Here is a 26,604-nt window from a genome sequence, read left to right on the forward strand (position 1 = left end):
TGCTTTGGACATCTTCCTCTCCGATGCCACCCACTGATCCATATCATCCATTCCATATGGGACATACCATAGAGGACGTCTTGATGTCCTTTGTCCATCAGCATGATTCCCATACACAGCGACTCCAGGAGCTCGAGAGAGCTCAGTTATCACTAGGTCCATATCTTGGTCAGACCTCTTCATCTTTTCAGCCTTTTCGATCACTACCCCCGGACTTTGCTGCCCGACTTACGACTATGGAGCAGCAGATTGCATCTGTTATTCGCACTTAGCAGGCGATGGAGGAGGACTGGCTTCATTTACGCCGCTTGCTCTACACTCACTTTCCCCCTCCTCCACCCCCATCTGCATAGAGCTCATCGGTGCCATAGTGGTAGACGATGGTGAGACGACCGCGATTGTGACTGCACAGCCTTTTGGAGACCATCTGACGATACTGATTTTTGTTGATATTTGTTGATGTACTGGATGTATGTGACACTGATGTGATATTGTTTTTGACAGGGGTGATGTAGCCCCTATATGATTTGTGATTGTATGATACAGTGACGTACTGATACCCTTACCACATTATGGTCTCGATATATATAACAATCGCCGTATTCTCACCATATCTGATTCACTTGATTGCTTATTTATGTTTTGTGACAAGGGATGTTGTATGTATGATATTTGCAACATGGGATGTTGGGACATGGGATGTTGTGTGTATGATATTTGTGACATGGGATGTTGGGACATGGGATGTTGTATGTATGATATTTGCAACATGGGATGTTGGGACATGGGATGTTGTGTGTATGATATTTGTGACATGGGATGTTGGGACATGGGATGTTGTGTGTGATATATTGATAACATAAGATGTTATGTGCTATTATTATTACCATAAGGCGTACGTATATAGCTCTTTATTATGGCCTGACCAACGTACACATCTTTAGAAGATGGCACCAAGACGTCAACCGCAGCCGATGCCCACGACTCATGAAGAACTCCAGCAAGTTATCGCTAACGCCATTGCTCAATATGCTGCCTCGCAAGGAGGACCAAGCGGAAGTAGCTCGAACATTAACGGCAACCAAAATCCTCCTCATGGTAACCCTAAGTCATTAAGACATACCATGGCCTAAATGGATTCCTTTAGCAGATGCTAATGCCGTTCCTATGATGTAATGTATGTGCAGGGTGCACCTACAAACAATTTTTGGACTGTAAGCCCATAAACTTCGACGGCACAGGTGGTGCTGTTGCTTTCGTCCGCTGGGCTGAGAAGACCGAGTCCGTACTTCGCATGAGCAAGTGCGCTGTGGATCAGCAAGTCACTTACATCTCAGGGATATTTGTGGATGGAGCCCTATCCTGGTGGAATCTACAGGTCCAGACCCTTGGCGAAGCCGCAGCTTACGCACTGACCTGGACAGAGTTGAAAGAGCTTATGCGCAAGAAGTACTGTTCTCGTGCTGAAATCCAGAGGTTAGAGACCGAATTCTGGCACCTAAAGATGGAAGGTTCGAAGATAGCTGAATATGTTCAGAGGTTCCACGATTTGTCGCACGTGGTACCCTATATGGTTACGCCCGAGTTCAAAAGGATTGAACGCTTCATCTGGGGATTGGCTCCTCAGATAATCAGCATGGTGACTTCTTCCAAACCTGCAACCATCACAGAAGCCATTGATCTGAGTGTGGCTCTCACCCAAGAGGCAATTCGGTTGAACAAGTTTGATGGGGTTGAGCCCAAGAAGAAGGAGACTCATGTGGAGTCATCTGGTGGTAATAAGCGAAAGTTTTCGAGTTTCAAGCAAAGCACCGGGATGGTGGTTAAGAAGGGAGAATCGAATGCGCCAGCTCAAGATACGGCTGGTGGTAGAAAGAAAGGGAAGGGATACATGGGTGCACACCCCAAGTGCAACTCATGCCAAAAACATCACTCTGGTCGTTGCAGCCTGAGAGTTTGTGAATCATGTGGGAAGACTGGTCATACGAAGGATTTCTGTTGGGCTAATGCTGGCCGGGGAGGCCAAGGAGGCCAAGGAGGAAATGGAAATAGGAACAACCGTGGTGGTGCTGGGAACCGCCCACAAGGAAATCAGGGAGGTGATGGAAACCGTGTCAACAATGCTAACCAAGCAGGCACCATGAATCGGAACCAGGGAAACCATCAAGCTGGAAACAATGGTGGAAACGGGCAGAGGCCCGGATGTTTCAATTGTGGAGATCAAGGGCATTTCAAGAAGAATTGCCCAGAATTAAACCAGGCACGCGGAAGAGTTTTTAATATGGAAGCCAGGGAAGCGCGCCAGGATCCCAACGTTGTCACTGGTACGTTCCCTGTAAGCCAATGCTATGCATCCGTTTTGTTTGATACTGGTGCCGATTATAGCTTCGTATCTTTAGAATTTAAGAACATGCTTGGTTTAGCCGCCAGTAAGTTAGATATTCCTTACTCGATCGAATTAGCGAATGGGAAGTTAGTAGAAGCTAACGAGGTGATTCGAGGTTGCGTAATCGAGCTGGGAGAGCGTGAGTTTGCTCTCGATCTACTACCAGTCCAGTTGGGAAGCTTCGACGTGGTAGTAGGGATGGATTGGTTATCGAGTAACAAGGCATAGATAGTTTGTCACGAGAAGATTATTCGTATCCCGACCGATGATGGTGAGACCATTGTTGTTCATGGGGAGAAGCGTGAGACGCCGTTAAGGATGATTAGCTGCCTGAAAGCAAGGAAGTGTTTGAGGAAAGGATGTGTCGCTTTTCTAGCACACATTGAGGATAAGAAGGCTGCTGAGCCGAAGATCGAAGACATCCCTGTCGTGAGGGAATACCCAGAAGTCTTTCCAGAAGACTTTCCTGGCTTGCCACCTCAAAGGCAAGTGGAGTTTCGCATCGACTTAGTTCCGGGCGCTGCGTCTGTGGCTAAGGCACCTTACAGACTCGCTCCGTCTGAGATGCAAGAACTGTCGACACAACTTCAAGAGTTGTTAGACAAGGGCTTTATCCGACCAAGCTTCTCGCCTTGGGGAGCTCCAGTTTTGTTTGTGAAGAAGAAGGACGGTAGTTTCCGTATGTGCATTGACTACAGAGAGTTGAACAAGCTGACGATCAAGAATAGGTATCCCCTGCCAAGAATCGATGATCTGTTCGACCAGCTTCAAGGTTCGAGCTTCTATTCAAAGATCGATCTTCGATCTGGATACCATCAGCTACGGATACAGGAGGAGAGTATCCCGAAGACAGCCTTCAGAACTCGATATGGGTACTACGAGTTTCTGGTTATGCCGTTTGGTTTGACAAACGCACCTTCAGTGTTCATGGATTTGATGAACCGAGTTTGTAAGCCGTACTTGGATAAGTTCGTGATTGTATTCATCGACGACATCGTGATTTATTCGAAGACAAAGGCTGAGCACGAGCAGCATCTTAGAGCCATTCTGGAGCTACTAAAGAAGGAACAGTTGTACGCCAAGTTCTCTAAGTGTGAGTTTTGGCTACGTGAGGTGCAATTCCTTGGGCACGTGGTGAATGGAGATGGAATCCACGTGGATCCCACCAAAATCGAGGCGATCAAAGATTGGGAAACGCCAAAGACGCCAACCGAGATTCGGCAATTCTTGGGTTTGGCTGGCTATTATCGAAGGTTCATCGAGAACTTTTCAAAGATCGCTCAACCGTTGACACTCCTCACGCAGAAAGATAAGAAGTTTGATTGGGGAATCAAACAGGACGAAGCATTTCAGATACTGAGGGATAAGCTTTGTAACGCGCCGATCTTAGCTCTACCGGAAGGTACCGACGATTTTGTGGTATACTGCGACGCATCGCGTCAAGGATTGGGTTGTGTGTTGATGCAACGTCAAAAAGTTATCGCCTACGCATCACGCCAACTAAAGGTGCACGAAAAGAACTATACCACTCATGATTTGGAGCTAGGCGCAGTGGTTTTTGCTTTGAAGATCTGGAGACACTACCTTTACGGTACAAAGTGCACAATTTTCACAGATCACAAGAGCCTCCAGCATATATTCAACCAGAAGGAGTTGAATATGAGGCAAAGACGATGGGTCGAGTTGTTGAATGATTACGACTACGACATCAAGTATCATTGTCACACCCCCAAAATCCACCTGCGGAGTATCACCGCTTGGGAGCGTGACTGACCAGGATCAAGCCACCAATCATATTGAACATGCATATAGTATTAAGTAAGATAAAAGAAAACCATCCGTTCAATACAAAAGGTGTTCAAAACATGTTATTGTTTTAAAGTGTAGCGGAAGCATAGTAATAATCCAACAATAGTAAATAGTTCAAATGTTATAATAGTTCAGCATAGAAACCACGAATCCTTGTCCACAACGACCCGCTTCTCCAGTGCAAGCTCCAAGTACCTAACGATCTGCAAGGCATGTAACAGAATGGTCAACAAACTAGTTGAGCGAGTTCACAGTAAGTAAATGTGTAACAGTAAGTAACAGGTGGCTCTACAGGGCCGATAGTAAGTTATGCTGGTGGTGGTGTTCCACGTTACTGGTGGTGGTGTTCCACGTTACTGTGTGGTGGTGTTCCACGTTACTGTGTGGTGGTGTTCCACGTTACTGTGTGGTGGTGTTCCACGTTACTGTGTGGTGGTGTTCCACGTTACTGTGTGGTGGTGTTCCACGTTACTGTGTGGTGGTGTTCCACGTTACTGTGTGGTGGTGTTCCACGTTACTGTGTGGTGGTGTTCCACGTTGTATAACCACTAGACTACTCGTAACTATAGGTATCCTTCACAACCGAGGATAGTAAAGTAGTAGTCTAGGCATAGTGTCAATAAAGTATCTAATCAACCTTTCAATCCCATTCCCAACACCCCGGGAATCCCATGCCTTGGTAAGAGTGTGAACTCACCTTGGTTTGCTCGGTATGCTAGATTATGCACTCACAAGTAATTAGTCACGTCCTATTGTATGCACGTATAACAAATCAGTTCATGTTCGCAATGATACGCATGCAATTTAATGTTCACATAACAGTCAGTTTGCATAACGGCACAACACGTATTACTTCACGTATACAAATGTTAACGTTCATCAAGCATGGCATGCCAAATAAATCAAACATATAATTCCATCTTTCAAAGTACATTCATAACCAAGCATCTTTCGATCCACCCTTATCTTTCGACACATTAGTTATCTCAGTTATCTTTCGGACCGAAGGTTATGTTTCGAACCTATTGTCATCTTTCGATCACACACATATCTTTCGGTCAACATGTATCTTTCGGTCAACAGATATCTTTCGGTCACAACTATGTTTCGACTACAAGCATCTTTCGACAATAACTATGTTTCGAGTAGACAAGTATCTTTCGACATAAGCAGTTACGTTTTCATAATCAGTTACGCTTATTCAAAGTTTCTAAGTTTTATCCGTGATTATCAATTAACACATTTTCCAGAAATCGGTTATCCAAAATCGATCAAACAGGGACTTTCATAATAAACCTCATGAACCCTAATTTAACCAAAAGAACAAGATTGACACTTTATCCTATACGATCCGATTTCAAGAACAACGAACAATAACAAATCCGAATTGCATAATATCACAACCAATCCATAAAACCTTATCATCATACAATATCACAACGGATCCGATTTGCTAGCCGATTAATCAACAGAATCTTAACAATCATGGCAGTTCACTTTAATTATCCTTGCTAAACCATTATAACATTCATACCGTACGTATCCGATCATATAAACACATATTGCAAGACAATTAGACAATTATAACATTCATACCGTACATTTAGTGACAAATCATATACACTAGACACTAACCGGGATAGAAAGCAACAAGAGTTGATCAGCAAGTAGTCTCCGCAAATTCGTGGTTGCCGTCACACACAATGGAGCTAGGGTTTGAACAATAACAGCCAACATACATGTTTTCACGTTTTTAAATCGTATCACAGGAATGGGCCAAGCCCATCTGAAAGACTGGGCCGAAAGATGTCGAAGGATTATGTTTCGAACCTAAAGTTATCTTTCGTGATCCTTCGATCTATCTATCATGTTTCGTGGACATCCTTCGAAGGTTGGACATCCTTCGAAGGTTGGACATCCTTCGAAGGTTGTTTGTGTGATGAAATGTGTTTCATACTAACAAGTTTACACATTTTACAAGTTTCACAATGTAACAAACAAACAACTATGTACAATCAAACAAACAAAACGTATAAAATTTCATGGCAACCATATGTGCAAATAAGTGACTAGTCAATACATGATCGTGTAATACATATGAAATCGAATCTTGGAAATTCGAGTTGTCACATTATCCCCAACTTGAAAGAAATTTCGTCCCGAAATTTGGTACGCACTCACTGAGGAAGCTAGGTAAGTTACATCGTTCACTGGTTTTCCTGGGGTGTCACATCATCCCCCCGTTGATTTGGAATTTCGTCCCGAAATTCAGTAGTAGTAGCTTCAGCCTCAGAAGTGGATGCATTGGTTTCGAATAACTGGGGATACTTTTCTTTCATCTGATCTTCGCGTTCCCATGTATACTCTGGGCCACGCTGGGAGTTCCAACGAACTCGAACAAGAGGGATTCTCTTGTGTTTGAGGACCTTAACATCCCGGTCCATGATTTCAACTGGTTCCTCGACGAACTGCAACCGCTCGTCGATAGTGAGTTCCTTAAAAGGAACTATAAGGGTCTCATCTGATAGGCATTTCTTCAGATTCGACACGTGAAATACATTGTGAACTGCACCGAGTTCAGCTGGTAGTTTTAATCTGTAGGCTACTTTACCAATCTTTTCTAAGATTTCGAATGGTCCGACGTACCGCGGATTCAGTTTGCCTCGTTTACCAAATCGAACCACACCCTTCCAGGGTGAAACTTTCAATAAAACCCGGTCCCCGACCTCAAATTCCAATGGTTTTCTACGCTTGCCCGCGTAGGCTTTCTGACGGTCGCGTGCTGCCGCCATGCGTTGTCGTATCTCTGAAATCTTTTCTGTGGCGTCCACTACAATCTCTGGACCCGTGATTTGACTATCCCCCACCTCTGCCCAACAGAGAGGTGACTGGCGTTTACGCCCGTACCATGCCTCGAATGGAGCGGCTTGAATGCTGGTGTGATAACTATTATTGTACGAGAACTCCACCAAAGGGAGGTGCTTTTCCCAGCCGTTGCCGAAATCGATAACATACGCTCGAAGCATGTCTTCTAGAGTTTGAATAGTTCGCTCAGACTGCCCATCCGTCTGAGGTTGATATACTGTGCTCATGTCTAATCGTGAGCCGAAGGATTTGTGCATCGCTTGCCAAAGCTCTGACGTGAATCGTGCATCGCGATCCGAAATAATAGAGGTGGGCACTCCGTGCCTCGAAACAACTTCTTTGAGATATACGTCTGCGAGAGTGGAGAACTTATCCGTTTCCTTTATAGGTAGGAAGTGTGCAGACTTAGTGAGTCGATCCACGATCACCCATATCGTATCGTTCCCACGCTGGGATCTAGGTAGGCCTGTAACGAAATCCATGGAAATTTCTTCCCATTTCCACTGTGGTATCTTGGGTTGTTGAAGTAAATCTGAGGGTTTCTGGTATTCAACCTTGACTCTCGCACAGGTTAAGCATTTTCCAACATAGGTGGCGATGTGGGCTTTCATACTAGGCCACCAATAAGTAGTGCTGATGTCGTGGTACATTTTATCCGACCCTGGATGTACCGAATAGCGAGACTTGTGAGCTTCATCCATTACAAGCTCGCGTAAACCGCCATAAAGTGGGACCCAAATACGCCCCGTTACATAGTAGGCGCCGTCTTCCCTTTGTTCCATGCATTGCCTTGAGCCGCGTAAGGCTTCAGCTTTGACGTTTTCGGGTTTCAGTGCTTCTAACTGAGCAGCTCGTATCTGTGCAGGAAGACTGGACTGAATAGTAAGCTGCAGCGCTCGCACGCGCTTAGGTAGAGTGTCTTTCCGGCTGAGGGCATCAGCCACAACATTGGCCTTGCCTGGATGATACTTGATGGCGCATTCGTAGTCGTTCAGTAACTCGACCCATCGTCTTTGACGCATATTCAAATCCTTCTGCTTAAGGATATGCTCGAGACTCCTGTGATCGGTGTAAATCGTGCACCTGGTACCGTACAGGTAGTGTCGCCATATCTTAAGCGCGAAAACAACAGCTCCCAGCTCTAAATCGTGCGTCGTATTATTTCGTTCATGAATCTTGAGTTGGCGCGAGGCATAAGCATTGGCCTTGTCGTGCTGCTTCAACACACATCCAAAACCCTGTATGGATGCATCAAGTATACTACAAAATCGTCCGTGCCCTCTGGCAATGGGAGAATAGGTGCGCTGCAGAGCCTATCCTTAAGGTACTGGAAAGCAGTCTCCTGGGGTTCTCCCCAGCGATAGGTGACACCCTTCTGTGTCAGTAACGTAAGCGGCTGAGCAATCTTGGAGAAGTCTTTTATGAACCGTCGATGGTATCCTGCCAAACCCAAGAATTGGCGTATTTCTGTTGGTGTATGCGGTGCTGGCCAGTTTCTGATCGAATCAACCTTGGATGGATCAACATGAATCCCATCCTTGTTCACCACATGGCCTAAGAAGTGGACTTCACGAAGCCAGAAGTCGCATTTTGAAAACTTTGCATACAGTTGCTCCTTTCGAATAAGTTCCAAGATAAGACGTAAGTGTTGCTCGTGCTCCTCCTGACTCTTGGAGTAGATCAGAATGTCGTCGATAAAGACAATAACGAACTTGTCAAGACAAGGTTTGCGCACCCTGTTCGTAAAGTCCGTAAATACGGCAGGTGTGTTCAATAATATCAAACCATTCATCACATCAAACATAAAATATAGTAGTTAAAATAATTCATAAAACCCAAGACATTTGATGTTCAAACCAAACTCTGTTCGAATAGCGGAAACATAATAATGAAAAACCCAAAAAGAAGTTATAAGTTCAATTAGCGTTCATTGCGTCTCCTCCTCCTAACATGAAAACTCGACCTCTTGCCTCGTTGCCATTGTTATTGTTGTTTCCCCCGTTGTTGTCGTTGTTCCCGTTGCCCTGGTTATTGTTGTGGTTCTGATTTTGGTTCAACTGAGGGCAATCGCGTTTGTAGTGTCCTTCTGCCCCACACTGGAAACATCCCTGGTTTCCACGCTGTGGTTGCTGCTGCTGGTTCTGTGGAGCTGGCGGTGGGAGTTGCTGGTTCTGATTTGCAGGCCGTGGACTCCTACAGTCTTTGGCCTCATGACCCATCTTGAGGCATCTTTGACAACGAACCTTATTACACTGGCCACTGTGATGTTTGTTGCAGGTGTTACACTTCGGAAGGTTTCCTCGATACCCTCCCTGTCTGTGGCTGCTAGAGGAGTGCTGACTGGGATTCTGATAACTGTCTGTCCTTCGCTGCTGGGCTTGTGACTGTACTGATGCTGACCCCTTGCTAGAATCCCCATCCCATTTTCTCTTACTTTCACTGGGAGTAGCAAGTGTAGTAGAAGCAGTAGCGGTAGCAGTAGCACTGACACGCTTAGGCAGTTTATTCTGTTCCACTGCCTGATCGGTGATGCGATGAGCGAGACGCTGGATTTCCTGGATGTTGTTGAGGTTAGCCGAGGTAACGTGGCTCTGTATTTCTGGGGCCAATCCCTTGAGATACAACTCGATTCTTTTGTAAGGAGGATCCACCATAGTTGGGCACAGAACGGCCAGCTCATTCGACCGTTTAGTAAACGCTTCAATTTCCGATCCGACCATCTTCAGATTGTAGAGCTCATCCTCCAACTTATGAATATCTTCACGCGTGCAGTACTCACGCTTGATGAGTTCCTTAAAGTCGTTCCATGGGGTGGCGTTAGCAGCTGCCAACCCTAAGATCTGCACTTGTGCGTTCCACCAAGTGAGCGCAATCCCTTCAAGTGTGCCAGTGGCGAACTTCACCCTGCGAGCCTCAGGGCATTCACACATTTCGAAAACCGACTCGAGCTTTTCAAACCAGTGGAGGAGTCCAACTGCTCCCTCCGTGCCACTGAACGAACTAGGACGACATTCCATGAAATTCTTGAAGGTGCACCCAGGCTGTTGCTGAGCGGGTTGACCTATTGTGTACGAATAGGGCAAAGTTAAGTACGAGAATTAATGTAGGATCTAAAGATCCTAGTGTCTATACTGCAGGGTATACTACCTGCTTGGGCGGCTGCAACTGCCGCAGCAACGAGAGCCTCTAGCTGGGCTTGAGTCATGGTAATTCGTGCGGCCATTGATCTTCACATCAAAGGCAATATAAGTGAGAAAGGTTCGCGAATAGTGCGATGACAGAAGAGTGTAAGCACATAAGTATTCTCATGCAATGACAAGTTGTGAGCAAGGTAATGTAAGCATACTACGAGCAAAGTTCTATGCAAATTCTAACATATAGGCAATAAACATAAACCTTATTACCTAGGAAGTTGAGTCTTGCACGTGGAGCGAAGCGTCGTTGTGGATCGTTGAGAGCCCTGTTCTGGTTATAGTCTGGTTTTAATAAAAAACGTTTTTCCATATTAAAACCAAGTTCTCTATAACCAATGGCTCTGATACCAATCTGTCACACCCCCAAAATCCACCTGCGGAGTATCACCGCTTGGGAGCGTGACTGACCAGGATCAAGCCACCAATCATATTGAACATGCATATAGTATTAAGTAAGATAAAAGAAAACCATCCGTTCAATACAAAAGGTGTTCAAAACATGTTATTGTTTTAAAGTGTAGCGGAAGCATAGTAATAATCCAACAATAGTAAATAGTTCAAATGTTATAATAGTTCAGCATAGAAACCACGAATCCTTGTCCACAACGACCCGCTTCTCCAGTGCAAGCTCCAAGTACCTAACGATCTGCAAGGCATGTAACAGAATGGTCAACAAACTAGTTGAGCGAGTTCACAGTAAGTAAATGTGTAACAGTAAGTAACAGGTGGCTCTACAGGGCCGATAGTAAGTTATGCTGGTGGTGGTGTTCCACGTTACTGGTGGTGGTGTTCCACGTTACTGTGTGGTGGTGTTCCACGTTACTGTGTGGTGGTGTTCCACGTTACTGTGTGGTGGTGTTCCACGTTACTGTGTGGTGGTGTTCCACGTTACTGTGTGGTGGTGTTCCACGTTACTGTGTGGTGGTGTTCCACGTTACTGTGTGGTGGTGTTCCACGTTACTGTGTGGTGGTGTTCCACGTTGTATAACCACTAGACTACTCGTAACTATAGGTATCCTTCACAACCGAGGATAGTAAAGTAGTAGTCTAGGCATAGTGTCAATAAAGTATCTAATCAACCTTTCAATCCCATTCCCAACACCCCGGGAATCCCATGCCTTGGTAAGAGTGTGAACTCACCTTGGTTTGCTCGGTATGCTAGATTATGCACTCACAAGTAATTAGTCACGTCCTATTGTATGCACGTATAACAAATCAGTTCATGTTCGCAATGATACGCATGCAATTTAATGTTCACATAACAGTCAGTTTGCATAACGGCACAACACGTATTACTTCACGTATACAAATGTTAACGTTCATCAAGCATGGCATGCCAAATAAATCAAACATATAATTCCATCTTTCAAAGTACATTCATAACCAAGCATCTTTCGATCCACCCTTATCTTTCGACACATTAGTTATCTCAGTTATCTTTCGGACCGAAGGTTATGTTTCGAACCTATTGTCATCTTTCGATCACACACATATCTTTCGGTCAACATGTATCTTTCGGTCAACAGATATCTTTCGGTCACAACTATGTTTCGACTACAAGCATCTTTCGACAATAACTATGTTTCGAGTAGACAAGTATCTTTCGACATAAGCAGTTACGTTTTCATAATCAGTTACGCTTATTCAAAGTTTCTAAGTTTTATCCGTGATTATCAATTAACACATTTTCCAGAAATCGGTTATCCAAAATCGATCAAACAGGGACTTTCATAATAAACCTCATGAACCCTAATTTAACCAAAAGAACAAGATTGACACTTTATCCTATACGATCCGATTTCAAGAACAACGAACAATAACAAATCCGAATTGCATAATATCACAACCAATCCATAAAACCTTATCATCATACAATATCACAACGGATCCGATTTGCTAGCCGATTAATCAACAGAATCTTAACAATCATGGCAGTTCACTTTAATTATCCTTGCTAAACCATTATAACATTCATACCGTACGTATCCGATCATATAAACACATATTGCAAGACAATTAGACAATTATAACATTCATACCGTACATTTAGTGACAAATCATATACACTAGACACTAACCGGGATAGAAAGCAACAAGAGTTGATCAGCAAGTAGTCTCCGCAAATTCGTGGTTGCCGTCACACACAATGGAGCTAGGGTTTGAACAATAACAGCCAACATACATGTTTTCACGTTTTTAAATCGTATCACAGGAATGGGCCAAGCCCATCTGAAAGACTGGGCCGAAAGATGTCGAAGGATTATGTTTCGAACCTAAAGTTATCTTTCGTGATCCTTCGATCTATCTATCATGTTTCGTGGACATCCTTCGAAGGTTGGACATCCTTCGAAGGTTGGACATCCTTCGAAGGTTGTTTGTGTGATGAAATGTGTTTCATACTAACAAGTTTACACATTTTACAAGTTTCACAATGTAACAAACAAACAACTATGTACAATCAAACAAACAAAACGTATAAAATTTCATGGCAACCATATGTGCAAATAAGTGACTAGTCAATACATGATCGTGTAATACATATGAAATCGAATCTTGGAAATTCGAGTTGTCACAATCATCCAGGGAAGGCGAATGTGGTCGCTGATGCCCTAAGTCGTAAAGAGAGAATCAAGCCCATAAGGGTTAGGGCTATGGAAATGATAATTCAGACCGACCTTTCCTCGCGCGTTCGTGCAGCACAGAAGGAAGCTCTCAAGGAGGGAAACCTTGAGGCAGAATATCTTCGTGGGATGGAGAAGATGTTGGTGCCAAACAGGGAAGGAACATTGTGTTTTGGGAAAAGGATTTGGGTTCCTCTGTTTGGTGGTTTAAGAGAGATTATCTTTGATGAAGCTCACAAGTCGCGGTACTCTATCCACCCTGGAGCGGATAAGATGTACCAGGATCTTAAGGATTATTACTGGTGGCCTAGGATGAAAGGCGATGTTGCTAATTACGTGAGCAAATGTTTAACTTGCGCCAAAGTTAAGGCAGAATACCAGAAGCCTTCGGGACTTCTGCAGCAACCAAAAATTCCCCAGTGGAAGTGGGAAGAAATCTCCATGGATTTTATTACGAAGTTGCCAAGGACGCTAAGAGGCCATGACACTATCTGGGTGATAGTGGATCGCTTAACGAAGTCAGCACACTTCTTACCTATCCGCGAGAAGGATCATACAAGCAAATTGGCCGAAATCTATATGAGAGAGATTGTTACACGCCATGGAGTACCTCTCTCGATTATTTCTGATAGAGACGGGAGGTTCGTATCGAGGATATGGCAATCCTACCAGGAAGCTTTTGGCTCAAAGCTGAATATGAGCACAGCTTTTCACCCGCAGACCGACGGTCAAAGCGAGCGGACGATTCAGACGTTGGAGGACATGCTGAGAGCATGTGTGATGGATTTAGGCGGTAGCTGGGATAAGCATTTACCCCTGGTTGAGTTTTCATACAACAACAGCTACCACACCAGTATTGGTGCCGCGCCATTCGAAGCTTTATATGGACGCAAGTGCAGGTCGCCGCTTTGTTGGTCTGACGCAGGCGATAGACAATTGGTAGGTCCCGATGTAGTTCAGGAAACTACAGATAAGATCGCGCAAATCCGAGATCGCATTAGTGCGGCTCGTGACCGTCAGAAGACCTACGCAGATCTGAAAAGGAAACCTCAGGAGTTTGAGGTTGGGGATATGGTTTTGTTGAAGGTATCACCCTGGAAGGGTGTAGCACGCTTTGGGAAGCGTGGGAAGTTGAATCCGCGCTACATTGGTCCTTTCAAGGTTTTGGAGAGAATTGGGACCGTAGCATACAAGTTGGATCTACCTGCCGAACTAAATAATGTTCACGATACATTTCATGTATCCAATCTGAAGAGAAGTCCAACTCAAGTTAACGTTGCCATTCCTACCGACGAAATTCATATTGACGACACGCTCCACTTCGTTGAAGAACCTGTCGAGGTCACGGATTGGAAAGTGAACAAGACCCGCCGGAGCAGTGTCAAGCTCGTCAAAGTTCGATGGAATGCTAGACATGGTCCTGAGTTCACCTGGGAGCGTGAAGACCGAATGAAAGAGAAATACCCCCACTTATTTTCTGAGAACCCTGTTTCTACAAGCAGAATTTAAAATTTCGGGACGAAATTTATTTAACGGGGGGAGAATGTGACAACCCTCACCAAACCAGGTATCCGTACGACTTAATTAACTATTAATTGTTGCCTAATTATTGTGCTTAACTGAGATTTCGGATAAACTGCTACTTGATTGTTGATACTTGTACATATCTGCATCATACCTTGATTTTTCCGTCACTACATTATTTACTTACTGAACTCTAGTGACAAACATGATGCACAAAAGCACAGTAGCACTTGAACGGATAACCTATTGAACATGCTGATATAGCCAGCATCAGGCAAACACTGCCTCTAAAGGCCTGAATGAGCCAAAAATATTTTACTACACCCGTAGTGTGTGTAGGGATACAAGGGTTGTATAATTGCGTCTCTAGGAATAAGATATAGAGATTGGATGTGCCTAAAACGTATTCTAAGCACAAAACACAGCACTTTTATTTACATACTAGCTTCTAGCTAACTAATAAAGTTCCAAAACATGAGAAAATATTCCTGACACTTTGCAGAATAAATTGTGTCGCTAAAAATATTAATTATGACGCTTAAAGGATTACTTAAGCGCTTTAACGGATTACTATCCGACCAAACCACCGGACTATACCCGGAACATAAAAATATTGCCAGAAATATTATTGGTATTTTTCTGAGCCAGTTAGGGTCCCTGATTACCCTAACACCCGCATTATAACGCATCAAACAACTAACGGGGTTAATCACTAAACCTAACCGACTTAAAGTAACTGAACACTAACTAAACGATCAAGACCCAACCGGATACCCCCCCCCCCTAATGGGATCGGTCACCTTGATGTGACAAGTGAGTACAACCTTTCGATTTTTATATTAGTTTTGTGGATATCTAGACGACATAAACCGATGGACGATGATCATGAGTTTTTCTATAAATACCACACACACACACACACAAGACTTCACCATCCACCAACTTCACTCTCTCTCTTGCTCTCCTCTCCCTCTCGGCCGTAAACCCCCACAACCATCCATCATATTTTCGGTTCTTGTCTTGCCATTCCAAGCTCACCCAAGTGTCGGGGATCACGTACGAGGAAGCTTGAAGCAAGCGGAAGTTGGAGGACCTCGTTCGTTTGCTTTTATCCACGCCATTTTCGCCAAAGATCTTCCCTAGCCCCGAGCTAGAGGTATAACATTTAAAACTCGCTCTTGATCGTATCTAAAGTGGTTAAAAGGATTTTTAACGGTTAAAAGTCGGTAACCCATCTTTTGAATCTAAAAAGTCTACTAAAACTCGAATATTGTTGGTTAAAAGCATATAACACGTGTAAAAGTCGTAGTATTTGAATATGTTGATTGTTGAGGCCCGATCTACATTGTGGTGGCTCTTATCATCGTTTAACCCGACTTTGTTAAGATCCCGAATCTTGACATACACTTGTTTCTTTTGTACAAGGGTTAAAAGGTGAAACTCCACCACACAGGAAACATGAACTTGTGTAAAAGTGTTTTGACATGTAAAATAGTATATAAAACGAGCCGATCTACGTATGTACAAGTGGTATATTCGTAGAACCGGGTGTCGAGAAATTCATGTTTTTGTATAAGTTGGATAACATGTTTACAAAGGTGATTTTTATAAACTACAAGTGTATGAACACTTGTGAAACGAAAGATCCGACAAAATAACAATTTTTATAAAAATTGTCGGGAAGTTGTAAAGAGTGATTTGTTCCAAAAACGGGGTTTTTGCAAGACTAAACTATTTTATACATAGATCCACTAAATATAACGAGATCTACACAATAGTTTTAGAAAAACTACAAGTTCATGTAATAATGCGATTTTACATACTAGTCTACAAGTTTGATTTGTTGAAACTTGTTTAATGTGTTGGAAATTGATTGGTTGATTTAAAAGAAGTGTTGAAATGATTTTGTAAAAGAAAATGATACGCTTAAAAGCGTGGCCACCTCCAGTTACAGGGGAAACTCTGGCGAAATTTTCTAAAATCTAACACTTAGAATTATTTACAAGTGTTAGACTACTTTGACATATTTTCAAATATATTTCGCCATGACTTTATTTACAAATATTCGAAGGTGGGATTTTCACAAAAACTAAACGTGATAAATATTTATTCGATAAATATATTTTTCACAACACTGTGTATGATTATTTTGTGAAAATGTATAAATATTAGTTTTAGAGAAAAAATAATATTTACTAACTTTGTCGAGCCCAAAATAATACAAACGCTTATACGACAAACATATAAGTTACAATGGTAATTACTATTACCACTTAATCGCCAAAACGTAACTTACGCTTTATACGGAAATATTCATAAACGCATATGTTGTCAACGTATTATTTTGGAAAGTATTATGTAAAAAGAAAATATATTATTTTTGAGAAAAATAATTATATTTTGGAATGAGAAATAAAATATATTAAGTGAGACTTAATATTGTAAACACGCATGTATTAATTCCCCCATCCTTGGGAAGGAGATTTACTACCAAGTATATACACGGAACGGTTGTCTAACCGTTTCCCAAAAAAAAAATTAAACTATAAAGCTAAGGCACGGCCATCCGTCTAATAGAATTAGCACATGTAGGTCGTTGCGCAGCAGTTGGATATTTGGATTACTTGGTATTGTGACGCACTCACTGTGAGTTCATGTCCCCCTTTTCTCTTAACTGTTTTCAGTTTTATAAACTGCGGGGGTGAAATACATGTTACAATGATTATGAATATGTTTATACATGGTATGGTTAGCGTAAGGAGGTTTACTACTTAGATCATGTGAGTGGGTAGGCACAACTTGAGGCCATTAATCCTCGTAGTAGGACCGAGGGACAGGAGCGGTAGATCTATCTGGGTGTAGCGAGCCCAGCCCCAGGTCCAGCTGAACGGACCTCGGGGTGACTTAGTGCCCGACGCATAAATCCGCTAGGTTTGAGTCATCCCTACTTGCACTTCACGCATATCAATGGCCTTGCAAACCATTGGTGATCTCTTTTTCCTTATTTGCTACATACCAGGTTTTTGATAAAGATAAAGGTTTGTTTACGCACTTTCGCATGAACTCGCTCAACATTATTGTTGATTTTTCAACTTACATGTATTTCAGGAAACTAACGATCTGGCGCGGTATGGCTTGTTTTCCGCTGCATTAGGCCCGAGGTCATCCAGGGTTCGAGGCTTGTGACTCTTTCCTGGACAAGTCACAGTCCTTGAATCATGTTTATGTTAAGTTTGCATTTGTAATGTTAAGACAAGATATGGTTGTTGGGTGTTAACCCGTTAAGACAATGTTTTGGTATTTTTATTTTAATGGATGATCTTGCATATTTTTAATTCATATAGCTTGTTATGATTAAGCTATGGTATTAAGAAGTCACACCAAATTAACCACGCTTCCGCAAAGCCAGGGTGTGACAATCATTGTGTACACAATAAACACACAAAGCACCGTTGTTTGAATATCGAGGACTTGTAAACCCTAATTGAACGAATCATGTGCAATATATCCTAGGTCGTGTGTAACGGACTTAGAGATTTATAAACCCTAGAAGCAATAACATACCGAGCAAACCAAGGTGAGTTCACACCCTTACTAAGGCATGGGATTCCCAAGGGCTTGGGAATGGGATTGAAGGAATAAGGTTGAATAGATTCGTACTGACACTAATACTAGACTACCATACCACTGTCCTCGGTTGTGCAGGACACATAATTATGCTACTCACTGTCCTCGGTTGTGCAGGACACATACTCATGCTATTCACTGTCCTCGGTTGTGCAGGACACGCACTTACAATCTACGTAGACTTATACTTACTACTATCCTCGGTTGTGAAGGATACCTATACTTATTACTATCCTCGGATGTGAAGGATACTTATACTTATTACTATCCTCGGATGTGAAGGATACTTATACTTATTACTATCCTCGGATGTGAAGGATACTTATGCTTATTACTATCCTCGGTTGTGAAGGATACCTATGGTTACGAGTAGTCTAGTGGTTATACAACATGGGAAGCCCCCACCAATAGAACGTACTAACGGCCCAGTAGCGCCACCTGTTACAAACGAACTTATTATTACGCATTTACTTTCTGTGAACTCGCTCAACTAGTTGTTGATCCTCTGTTACATGCCTTGCAGGTCGTTAGGTATATGGAGCTTGCACATGGAGGAGCGGGTCGTTGTGGGCTTGGATCGTGATTATCTTATTAAACACTTATGACATTTCGTACTTAATTATGTTGGGTTTTGATTATACGCTTCCGCTAAACAATGGTAACTTACTTATGTTTTGGAAACACCTTTCATATGGATTTGGTTTGGTTTATATTGCAATTACTTTTACTTTGTACAATGTTCTATATGATTGGTGGCTTGATCCTGGTCAGTCACGCTCCCAAGCGGTGATACTCCGCAGGTGGATTTTGGGGGTGTGACAGTATTTGTCTAGGAAACATCCATCCTCCTCAGAAGTGTCATAATCCTGTTTAAGTACTTTGTCTACCACACTTTTCACCACATCATTTTGGACACTTTCGTCATTGGAAGTCGTGAACCTGACATCAATATTTTCCGGAAGTTGCACTTCACTTCATTCCTCAAGTTCAACCAACCCAGATTCCTTTTTAGTGTAATTGTGCAAAATCGGCGGTGGAACTTTGTGAAACCCTACACCGGTACCATCTGAAAACACATCCTCGCCAGCTTTGTTTTTTCCTATAGGTTTAGGAACAATATGCTGCAACACAAAGCTTGCAGAGTTATAACTGTTAAGTTTCAACTGAATTCGCTCATTCTCTATTTCAGCGTCTTGAACTTTAAGTTTCAATTTAGCGATCTCATCCAGTTGTTTATTAATTGATTCTTCTTTTATTCTCACCACAGCTCGCAAATGTTCATTTTCTTTAAACGTTTTACCATTTCGTTCATCACTTTCTTTAACTGTGGTTTTGAGTTTTTCAAATTTTTCAGAAATTTTACGGTTTTCAAGAATTAACTTTTCATTTTCAGTTTTAACCTTTTCATGATCAATTTTATCTTTTTCCATTTGAGAAGTTAACTCTTTGATCCATTCAGTTGAAGCTCTCACAGTTTTGTCACGACCGAGTATTTGATCCTCAACGCTGCTGACCTTAGCTGTCAGGTTTTTAATTTTCTCATTGTTGAGGTACGTGACAGTACTACAGAAATTGCATTCTTTTGTGCAATTTTTGCAGTCAATGTTTCCATCAATCTTCTTACCTGACGCATTAGCTGACACATTTAGACTGACCTGATCCTTAGACTCAGAAACATAATTAGGATCTACCTCAAGTGCTTTCGTAGCTAGCACTTTGTCAGCCATCTTTCCCAGATTTTCATCTGTCAAGCCCGTATCAATCTTTTTCACTTTATCAATCTCTTCTTTTTCTTTCTTTTCTTTCTCCTCTTTCTCTTTCTCTTCTTCAATCATCTTTGACGTTGGTGTTCCCCACCACTTGTGCTGCCAATATTCATCTTCTTCTTTATACTCCTTGATGATGGCCTCGATATCAAGTGTTTTGTCATCAATTGCGATGTTGCCATACTTATCAAGGTAGCACTCTCTGTCTGGATCCCATCTATTCGCTCTTTTTGCCTCTAGATATACACCAGAAAATCTGATAATCTTGTTTTCAGCAACCATCTTCCGGTATCTATACTTCTGTTCCTCTGTTCGATTATCTTTCCACGGAATAGGCTCATTCCTTGCCATGAAAGCATAACCAACAGCATCTTCTTCCGGCAAAACCTCTTTGCTCCAATCGTAACCCTCATCATCATAAATCACAGCTAAAGCCCTCGATTTGTCTCTGTTATCTTCCTGCTGCTTCAATCTGGGTGGCTCGGATTTATTCTGATGGTAGATTGCCTTCTTGTAGTAATCGTCTCGAAACGGATTCTCTGATTCATCTGCATACGCATTTCTGCATTCCCGCTTGAAATGACCCTTCTGTTTACACTTAAAACATGTCACCTTTGACTTATCTAACCCCAGCTTTGTAGACGGACCTCCGACTGTCTTCCTCCCGGTAATTTCCATGAAACGCTGAGCACGTCGAACAGCACTTGCCATCGCCCAACGAATATCTATCAGTTCCATTTCCTCCGGGTCTATCTGATCGTAGTCTTCTTTTGTCAGATTTGTATTCCCGATCTTTCCGGCCACCAAACCTTCATAAGACTCCAACACAGACGCCAGAAAAACCATTTGTTGCTTGGCCGACTCTTCATCAAAGTTCTGTGCGTTCTTCAGATCTATTGCGATATTGCAAGAAAACTTTGCATCAGAACGTTTTTCAGAAGACGAAGATCCACCGTGATAACCACTGTGACTTCCACTGTTTGAACTGCTTTGACTTTCTTTGTTTGCTGAAGAAACATTCTCAGCAGAAAATGCAGTTTTCGGAGAAGTAGCTTTCGGCATCAAGCTTTTCGGATAGTAAAGATCCAAGTTTTGCTGATAGGATGAGTGATTGACTTTGTATGTTTTCTTCAATTCTAGCTCATGACTTTCAAGTCTCTCAATCACCAAGTCTGGAGTCAAATTTTCAGGAGCAATAGTGTTCTTCAACATCAGTGCGTAATATCTCCAATCCACTTCATCTGGTAATGAATCAAACAGTTTGTCAACAAGTTCTTCATCAGAATACGTAATCTTATGTCGTGCAAGTTCTAGCTTCAGATGACCGAACCTTTCAATCATTTTACAAACCGATTCATTTCTAAGACAACTAAACATGTCAAACTCTTTTCTATGAAGTTTCGTTTTATTCTTTACAATCTCTTTGCTACCAAGACACTTATTTTCAAGTTTTTCCCACAAATCTTTAGCATTGGTGTAATCTATCAGCGAAATGATATCTTCTTGCACCGATTGAAACAGTAATGCCACACACTTTTGCTCTGCCACAAATGATTCAATTTCGTCAGCTGATGATAAAGTTTCTCCACTTTTGTCTCCATGAACATATCCATTTTTCAAACTCTTCCAACTTGCAAACGCGAAAGCCATCAACCAATCCTCAAATTTTCTCGACCAACGGCTATATTCCTCGATTGCCATAAGCTTCGGAGGTTTGTTGAATGTACCGAATGCACTCTCAGACTCCCAAGCTTCCTTCTTTTTCTCCTTTGATTGATTCTCATTTGTATTGTTCGAAGATGTATCGTTGTTTCCCGAACTACCCGTGAATGCATACATGTCGCTGAAAGGATTCATGAAAATATCATCCATTTTGATCGTTCCTGCAAAATCAACCAACACTTAGAAAAATTTTCGAGATTTTTGAAAAACAGAACCACAAAAGCGGACCAATCTGTACACGTGACAGATAAGCGGACCAAACAGGTTCAGATAAGCGAACCAGATGTGCTATATGAGCGAATCGGACAATGTATCAAAAGGCGAACCCAACTATGTCCTTTCGAGCGGACCAGAAAATGTCACAAGAGTGAACCAGTAAATGATCGTTCAAGCGGACCAGATAGTGTCCGTTCGAGCGAACCAGTCAGTAAAATTGTCTGAAAGAGCGGACCAAACAGGTATTTCGAGCGAACCTATCAACTAATGTCTGAAAAAGCGGACCTGTTTGTTCGAAAACGCGAACCACTGTTTTTAGCCGGTTTTAATCATTTTTAGTCCGAATTTCACTCTAAAACTTTCTAGGGTTTGTTATTAGTGTGTTTTACACGTTATACTCAAATTTCAGACAATTTCAACCGTAGGAACCACTGAAAACCGAAAAAGTATGAGAGAAAGTGAGTAGAAAATAGAGATTTCTACAGATATAAGCTGTAGTAGTATGAACTCCTCGTCCTGAGCTCTGATACCACTTGTTGGACCGTTCTTTGACCCGAAAAGTCAGTCAGAGTAGCTCATCCTCACATATAAAGGCAGAAACAGAATATGCAAGGTTACAACAGCTTGTCCTATTAATTTCCTTTGCTTTTATTGCTTTTCTACTGAAATTTTGACAGAGTTTCGCTCCAGCATACAAACATACGTTCTGAGGTCCGCTCGGATGACCACCCTATATATAGACATCCTGGTTCGCTTATATGACAGGCCATATAAGCGGACCTGTTACAACTTGACACATAGGCGGACCAGCTAAGACCCTATGAGCGGACCACTATGTAACTTGTGACAAATAAGCGAACCTATATGCAAATGTTACATATTTTACATTTTGACCCCCTGTTGACTAATCTTGACTTCAGACTTCTTGTAGACGTAGTCAACAGACATTCCGTGCATCAACAGATTGGTTGTTGTTGTGTGGGTGTGGAGGATGGGAATTGGTAGGGTGTATGTGAAGGTGGGTCATCATCAAGGAATTGATAAGTTGAGTGTGGTAAAGGTGTGGAGAAAGGGAAGGAGGTCTCATCAAAATCTACGTTGCGGGAAATATGTACTTTACATGTAGAAGGAACAAGGCACCAGTATCCCCGAAAATTTGGCGGATAGCCAAGGAAGATGCACCGAGTAGACCTTATCTTTAATTTATTAGATTCGGTGGCGGAGAAGTTTGGGTAACACACAGATCTAAAAACCCGAAGAAGGTCATAAGTAGGGTGGCAGAGGTATAAAGAAAAGGTGGGAGTGTTGCAGTATAGCCTTGTGGTGGGAAGAATATTATGTAAATATGCGGCGGTGTGAAGGACCTCGACCCAATATGTGGTAGGGATATGTGCATGAGCAAGAAGTGCTCGAATGATGTCATTAAGACGCCTAATCATTCGCTCGGACCGACCGTTTTGAGGTGAAGTTTGAGGGCACGAGAAACAAAAGACAAGGCCGTGGGAGGTGGCGAAGTTTTGAAAATCATGGTTATCAAATTCTCCCCCTAAGTCGCATTGGAAGGCTTTGATATGTTTGTAAAATTGAGTTTGAATGTCTTTATGAAATTTTACAAAAGTGGGAAAAACTTCGGATTTGAATTTTAACGGGTATACCCAAACATGATGAGAATAATTATCAACCACAACCATATAATACTTATAAGAAGAATTACCAAGAACCGGTGAGGTCCAAATATCATAGTGAATAATATCAAAAGGTTCATAAGTAAACGAAATAAAATTAATAAAAGGATGTCTTTTGCTATTTGATAAATGACACGAATGGCAAAAATCAAATGAATCCGCATTACATAAAAGGTTAAAACGACTTGAAAGAAATTTTAAAACTTGTGGTCCGGGATGTCCAAGACGATCATGCCACTTATTAGATGAATATGCAATAAAATATTGACTTGGTGGAGTGAATGGATAAAGGTCATCGGTGTTGTCATGGCGCGAAAGATGTTGCCCAGTCTTGAGATCCTTCAAGGTAAAGCCATATGGATAAAATTCAACAGAGACAAGGTTATCACGGGTAAATTTACATACGGAAATAAGGTCTTTAACAACAGTGGGTGCATAAAGGATATTGTTAAGGTGAAAGGTGTTATTTAGTGTTTTGTGTAGACCATTACCCGAGCCCAAAATTGGCAAAGATTGACCATTACCCACAAGTATATTAGCATTATTTGTGTTGGAATTTAGATATTGTATTTTACCTTGATCCACAGTGATGTGAGATGAGGCGCCGGTGTCCATGTTCCATTGGATGTCTGGCGGATTCATAGTTAAAGTGGAAAGTGCAACACCAAGTTCTGTGGGTTGCAATGGGCAACAGGAGTTTGAGGAGGTGTGGGATATTGGTAACCGGGTGGTGGTGGGGCAGTTAGGCCGTAGCCGTCTCGGTTGGATGGGTTAGATGGAGGCTGTTGGACGGGTGCAGGGTGGTTGGGCCGGTTCTAGGTGAGCTGCCATGGGGACTGGGCCGAATGTGGACAGGGCGGTGGTGAGGCCCACCATGGATATGGATTGTACGATGGATTATGATAGGTGTTTGGTTGAGGAGAGTTGTAGGAAGGGTAGTGTTGTGGCTGTGAGTTATAGTTTGAGTAACGACCACGACCACGACCACCTCTGTAAGTGTTGCGGCCGCGACCACGTCCCTGGGGTTGAGAACGAGGTTGATAGTTGTCGAACTGTTGGGCTAGATTATAAGAGGGTGGGGGTGCAGGATGATGAGGGACGGTGTTGGGGTTCGGGTTTGTATCGGGTGTAGTGTTGTTTGTGTTATGTGGTGTGAGATACCTGTTGACGAGCGGCCTGCCTGCGTTGTTCCCAGTCAATCATTTCACGAGCATCATCCCACAACTTGTCAGCTTGAGTAATAAACGATGCGACGGTATCGTACTCTTGCGGGAGTCCCGTAAGCATCTGTAAAACAAGACGTGATTCAGAAACCGGGTGACCCACATCTTTCAACTGTTCGGCCAGATCCTTCATTCGCTGAAAATAATCATTCATGGAAGAACACGAAGCCATTGTTGTGGTTGTGAAGGCGTGTTCTAGAGTGGCTGCACGGGAGTTTTTATTGTTCAGAAAGATATCACGGAGCCGATCCCAAGCCTGTTGAGCAGTGGAATTGGACTCCAGAATACGACCCAGATAGTTGTCGAAAATCGTTCCATATATCCAGTAAAGGACGATGGAATCGATTTTGGAACACGTCTCGTAAGACGAATCAGATTTGGGCGGAGGTTCAATACCGTTGATGTGATTCGAGACATCAAACCCGTGGGCATGAAGCTTGAAGAGTTTCACCCAGCAGGAATAGGTGACTTTGTCACCGTCGAGTGTTCGGATCTTATTCTGGATGTTAGTAACAGAACAAACAGGGTGAAGAGGCTTGGTTTCGGTGGTTTGTGGTGGGGGGTTTTGAGGTTGGTTATTGTTAGCCATGGAGGTTGATCGAAATAAACATGAAGAAAAAAAAAAGAAAATGGCGATGGTGTGGTAGGGTTTAAAAGATAATGGCTCTGATTACCATGTTAGTATATTGATAATATTCTTGTGTGTCTACAATACAAACAAAGGGTACAATATATAGGGAGATGTGCACAGCTAGTCCTCCTATAATTAGCCTAGATTGAATCAATTATAATCACTGATTCACTTCCTAATATACAGAATGTCGGTTACTAATAAAAACTTCATAAAACCACACGAAACCGAAACTGTTGATGGGTTATTAGCAAAGGTGGCAAAAAGAGCTGGTAGACCGTAGATGAACAGACTTTGGCCAGGTAATCACGCATGTTCCAAAAATAAATGCACACAACCGGTCCATGAAAGTTTTGCTAGGATTCATGAGGGGATGGTAATGTGTTTTTTGTTTTGCTCATGATTTGTGTCTTTTTGTTGTTCAATATGTTAACCTTTTTTATTGATGTTTATGTTACTTTAAATCCGCTTTTACTTCCCTTAAATTAACCATTTGAAATGTCTTTTCTTTGACATAGCAAGTGCTTAACGATCTTTACTTCCTGTGATGGTGTTCAAAGAAAAAGAATGTGTTAGTAATGTTCATAATGGTATAAAAGACTGCTGCAGAAATACATTAATCTTTCATCAACCTGAATGGTGGTTCTAATTGCAGATGCTTGTACAATATCTGAATTGGTAAGTCTGCTGTTATATAATAATTAATTTAGAATATTTTTAGTTTGAAGGTTCTAACTCCTTTTTAGGCATGTGAAAGCTGGATTGAAGGCAGAGGTGTGAGTTGATTTATCCTGCAATGAGGGACACCTGCAATCCTTTACAAATGACGACTACTCAACAGTTAAAGGGCCGAAGAAAAGCGAGTACCTTCGATTAGTTGGAACGATGCCAGCCACAAAAAGTAACTGTGCTTCTTCGACAAACTCACAAACTATTGATCATCTAAAGAGTGTTGTCAATGCTATGGCTATCATCATCCAAGAACATATCCTCAATGCAAACCTGTCTTTGGTTCTTAGCAATACAAACATACAGGTAATTACATGCATGAACCATTATTTGTTCTTTTACGATTACGTATTTATGTACCAGCATTTGTTTCATTTATATGTCTTAGGTCTCTGGTATTGGTTCTTTGGTCCATAACAACTCTTTAGCAGTTAACGGAATATCAAATTCAAGAAGTCATAATGATTATGGTAATCACCTTTAACTTGTTACATTTAACTATTTTGCAATATTAAATGGATATGCTTATGTTGTTGTAATTTTGGTATGAAATTGATTAGCTAAAACTTTCCATTTTACAGGACAATAAAGATGTTTGGACAATTG

General features: G+C 42.2%; 1 protein-coding gene across 1 annotated transcript; it reads right to left on the reverse strand.

Annotated features, from left to right (window-relative positions):
- Positions 1-24,558: 24,558 nt before the first annotated feature.
- Positions 24,559-25,227, reverse strand: LOC110944720. Its single transcript, XM_022186370.1, has one exon. The coding sequence runs from the start codon at positions 25,225-25,227 to the stop codon at positions 24,559-24,561; it is 669 nt and encodes a 222-aa protein (XP_022042062.1).
- Between the last annotated feature and the right edge of the window lie 1,377 nt (positions 25,228-26,604).

This window comes from Helianthus annuus, chromosome 6, assembly GCF_002127325.2.
Source record: "Helianthus annuus cultivar XRQ/B chromosome 6, HanXRQr2.0-SUNRISE, whole genome shotgun sequence".
Classification (NCBI taxonomy): Eukaryota; Viridiplantae; Streptophyta; class Magnoliopsida; order Asterales; family Asteraceae; genus Helianthus; species Helianthus annuus.

Coding starts and splice junctions, on each gene's coding strand:
- LOC110944720 (XM_022186370.1), bottom strand. CDS start 25,227: ATGGCTAACAATAACCAACCTCAAAACCCCCCACCACAAACCACCGAA.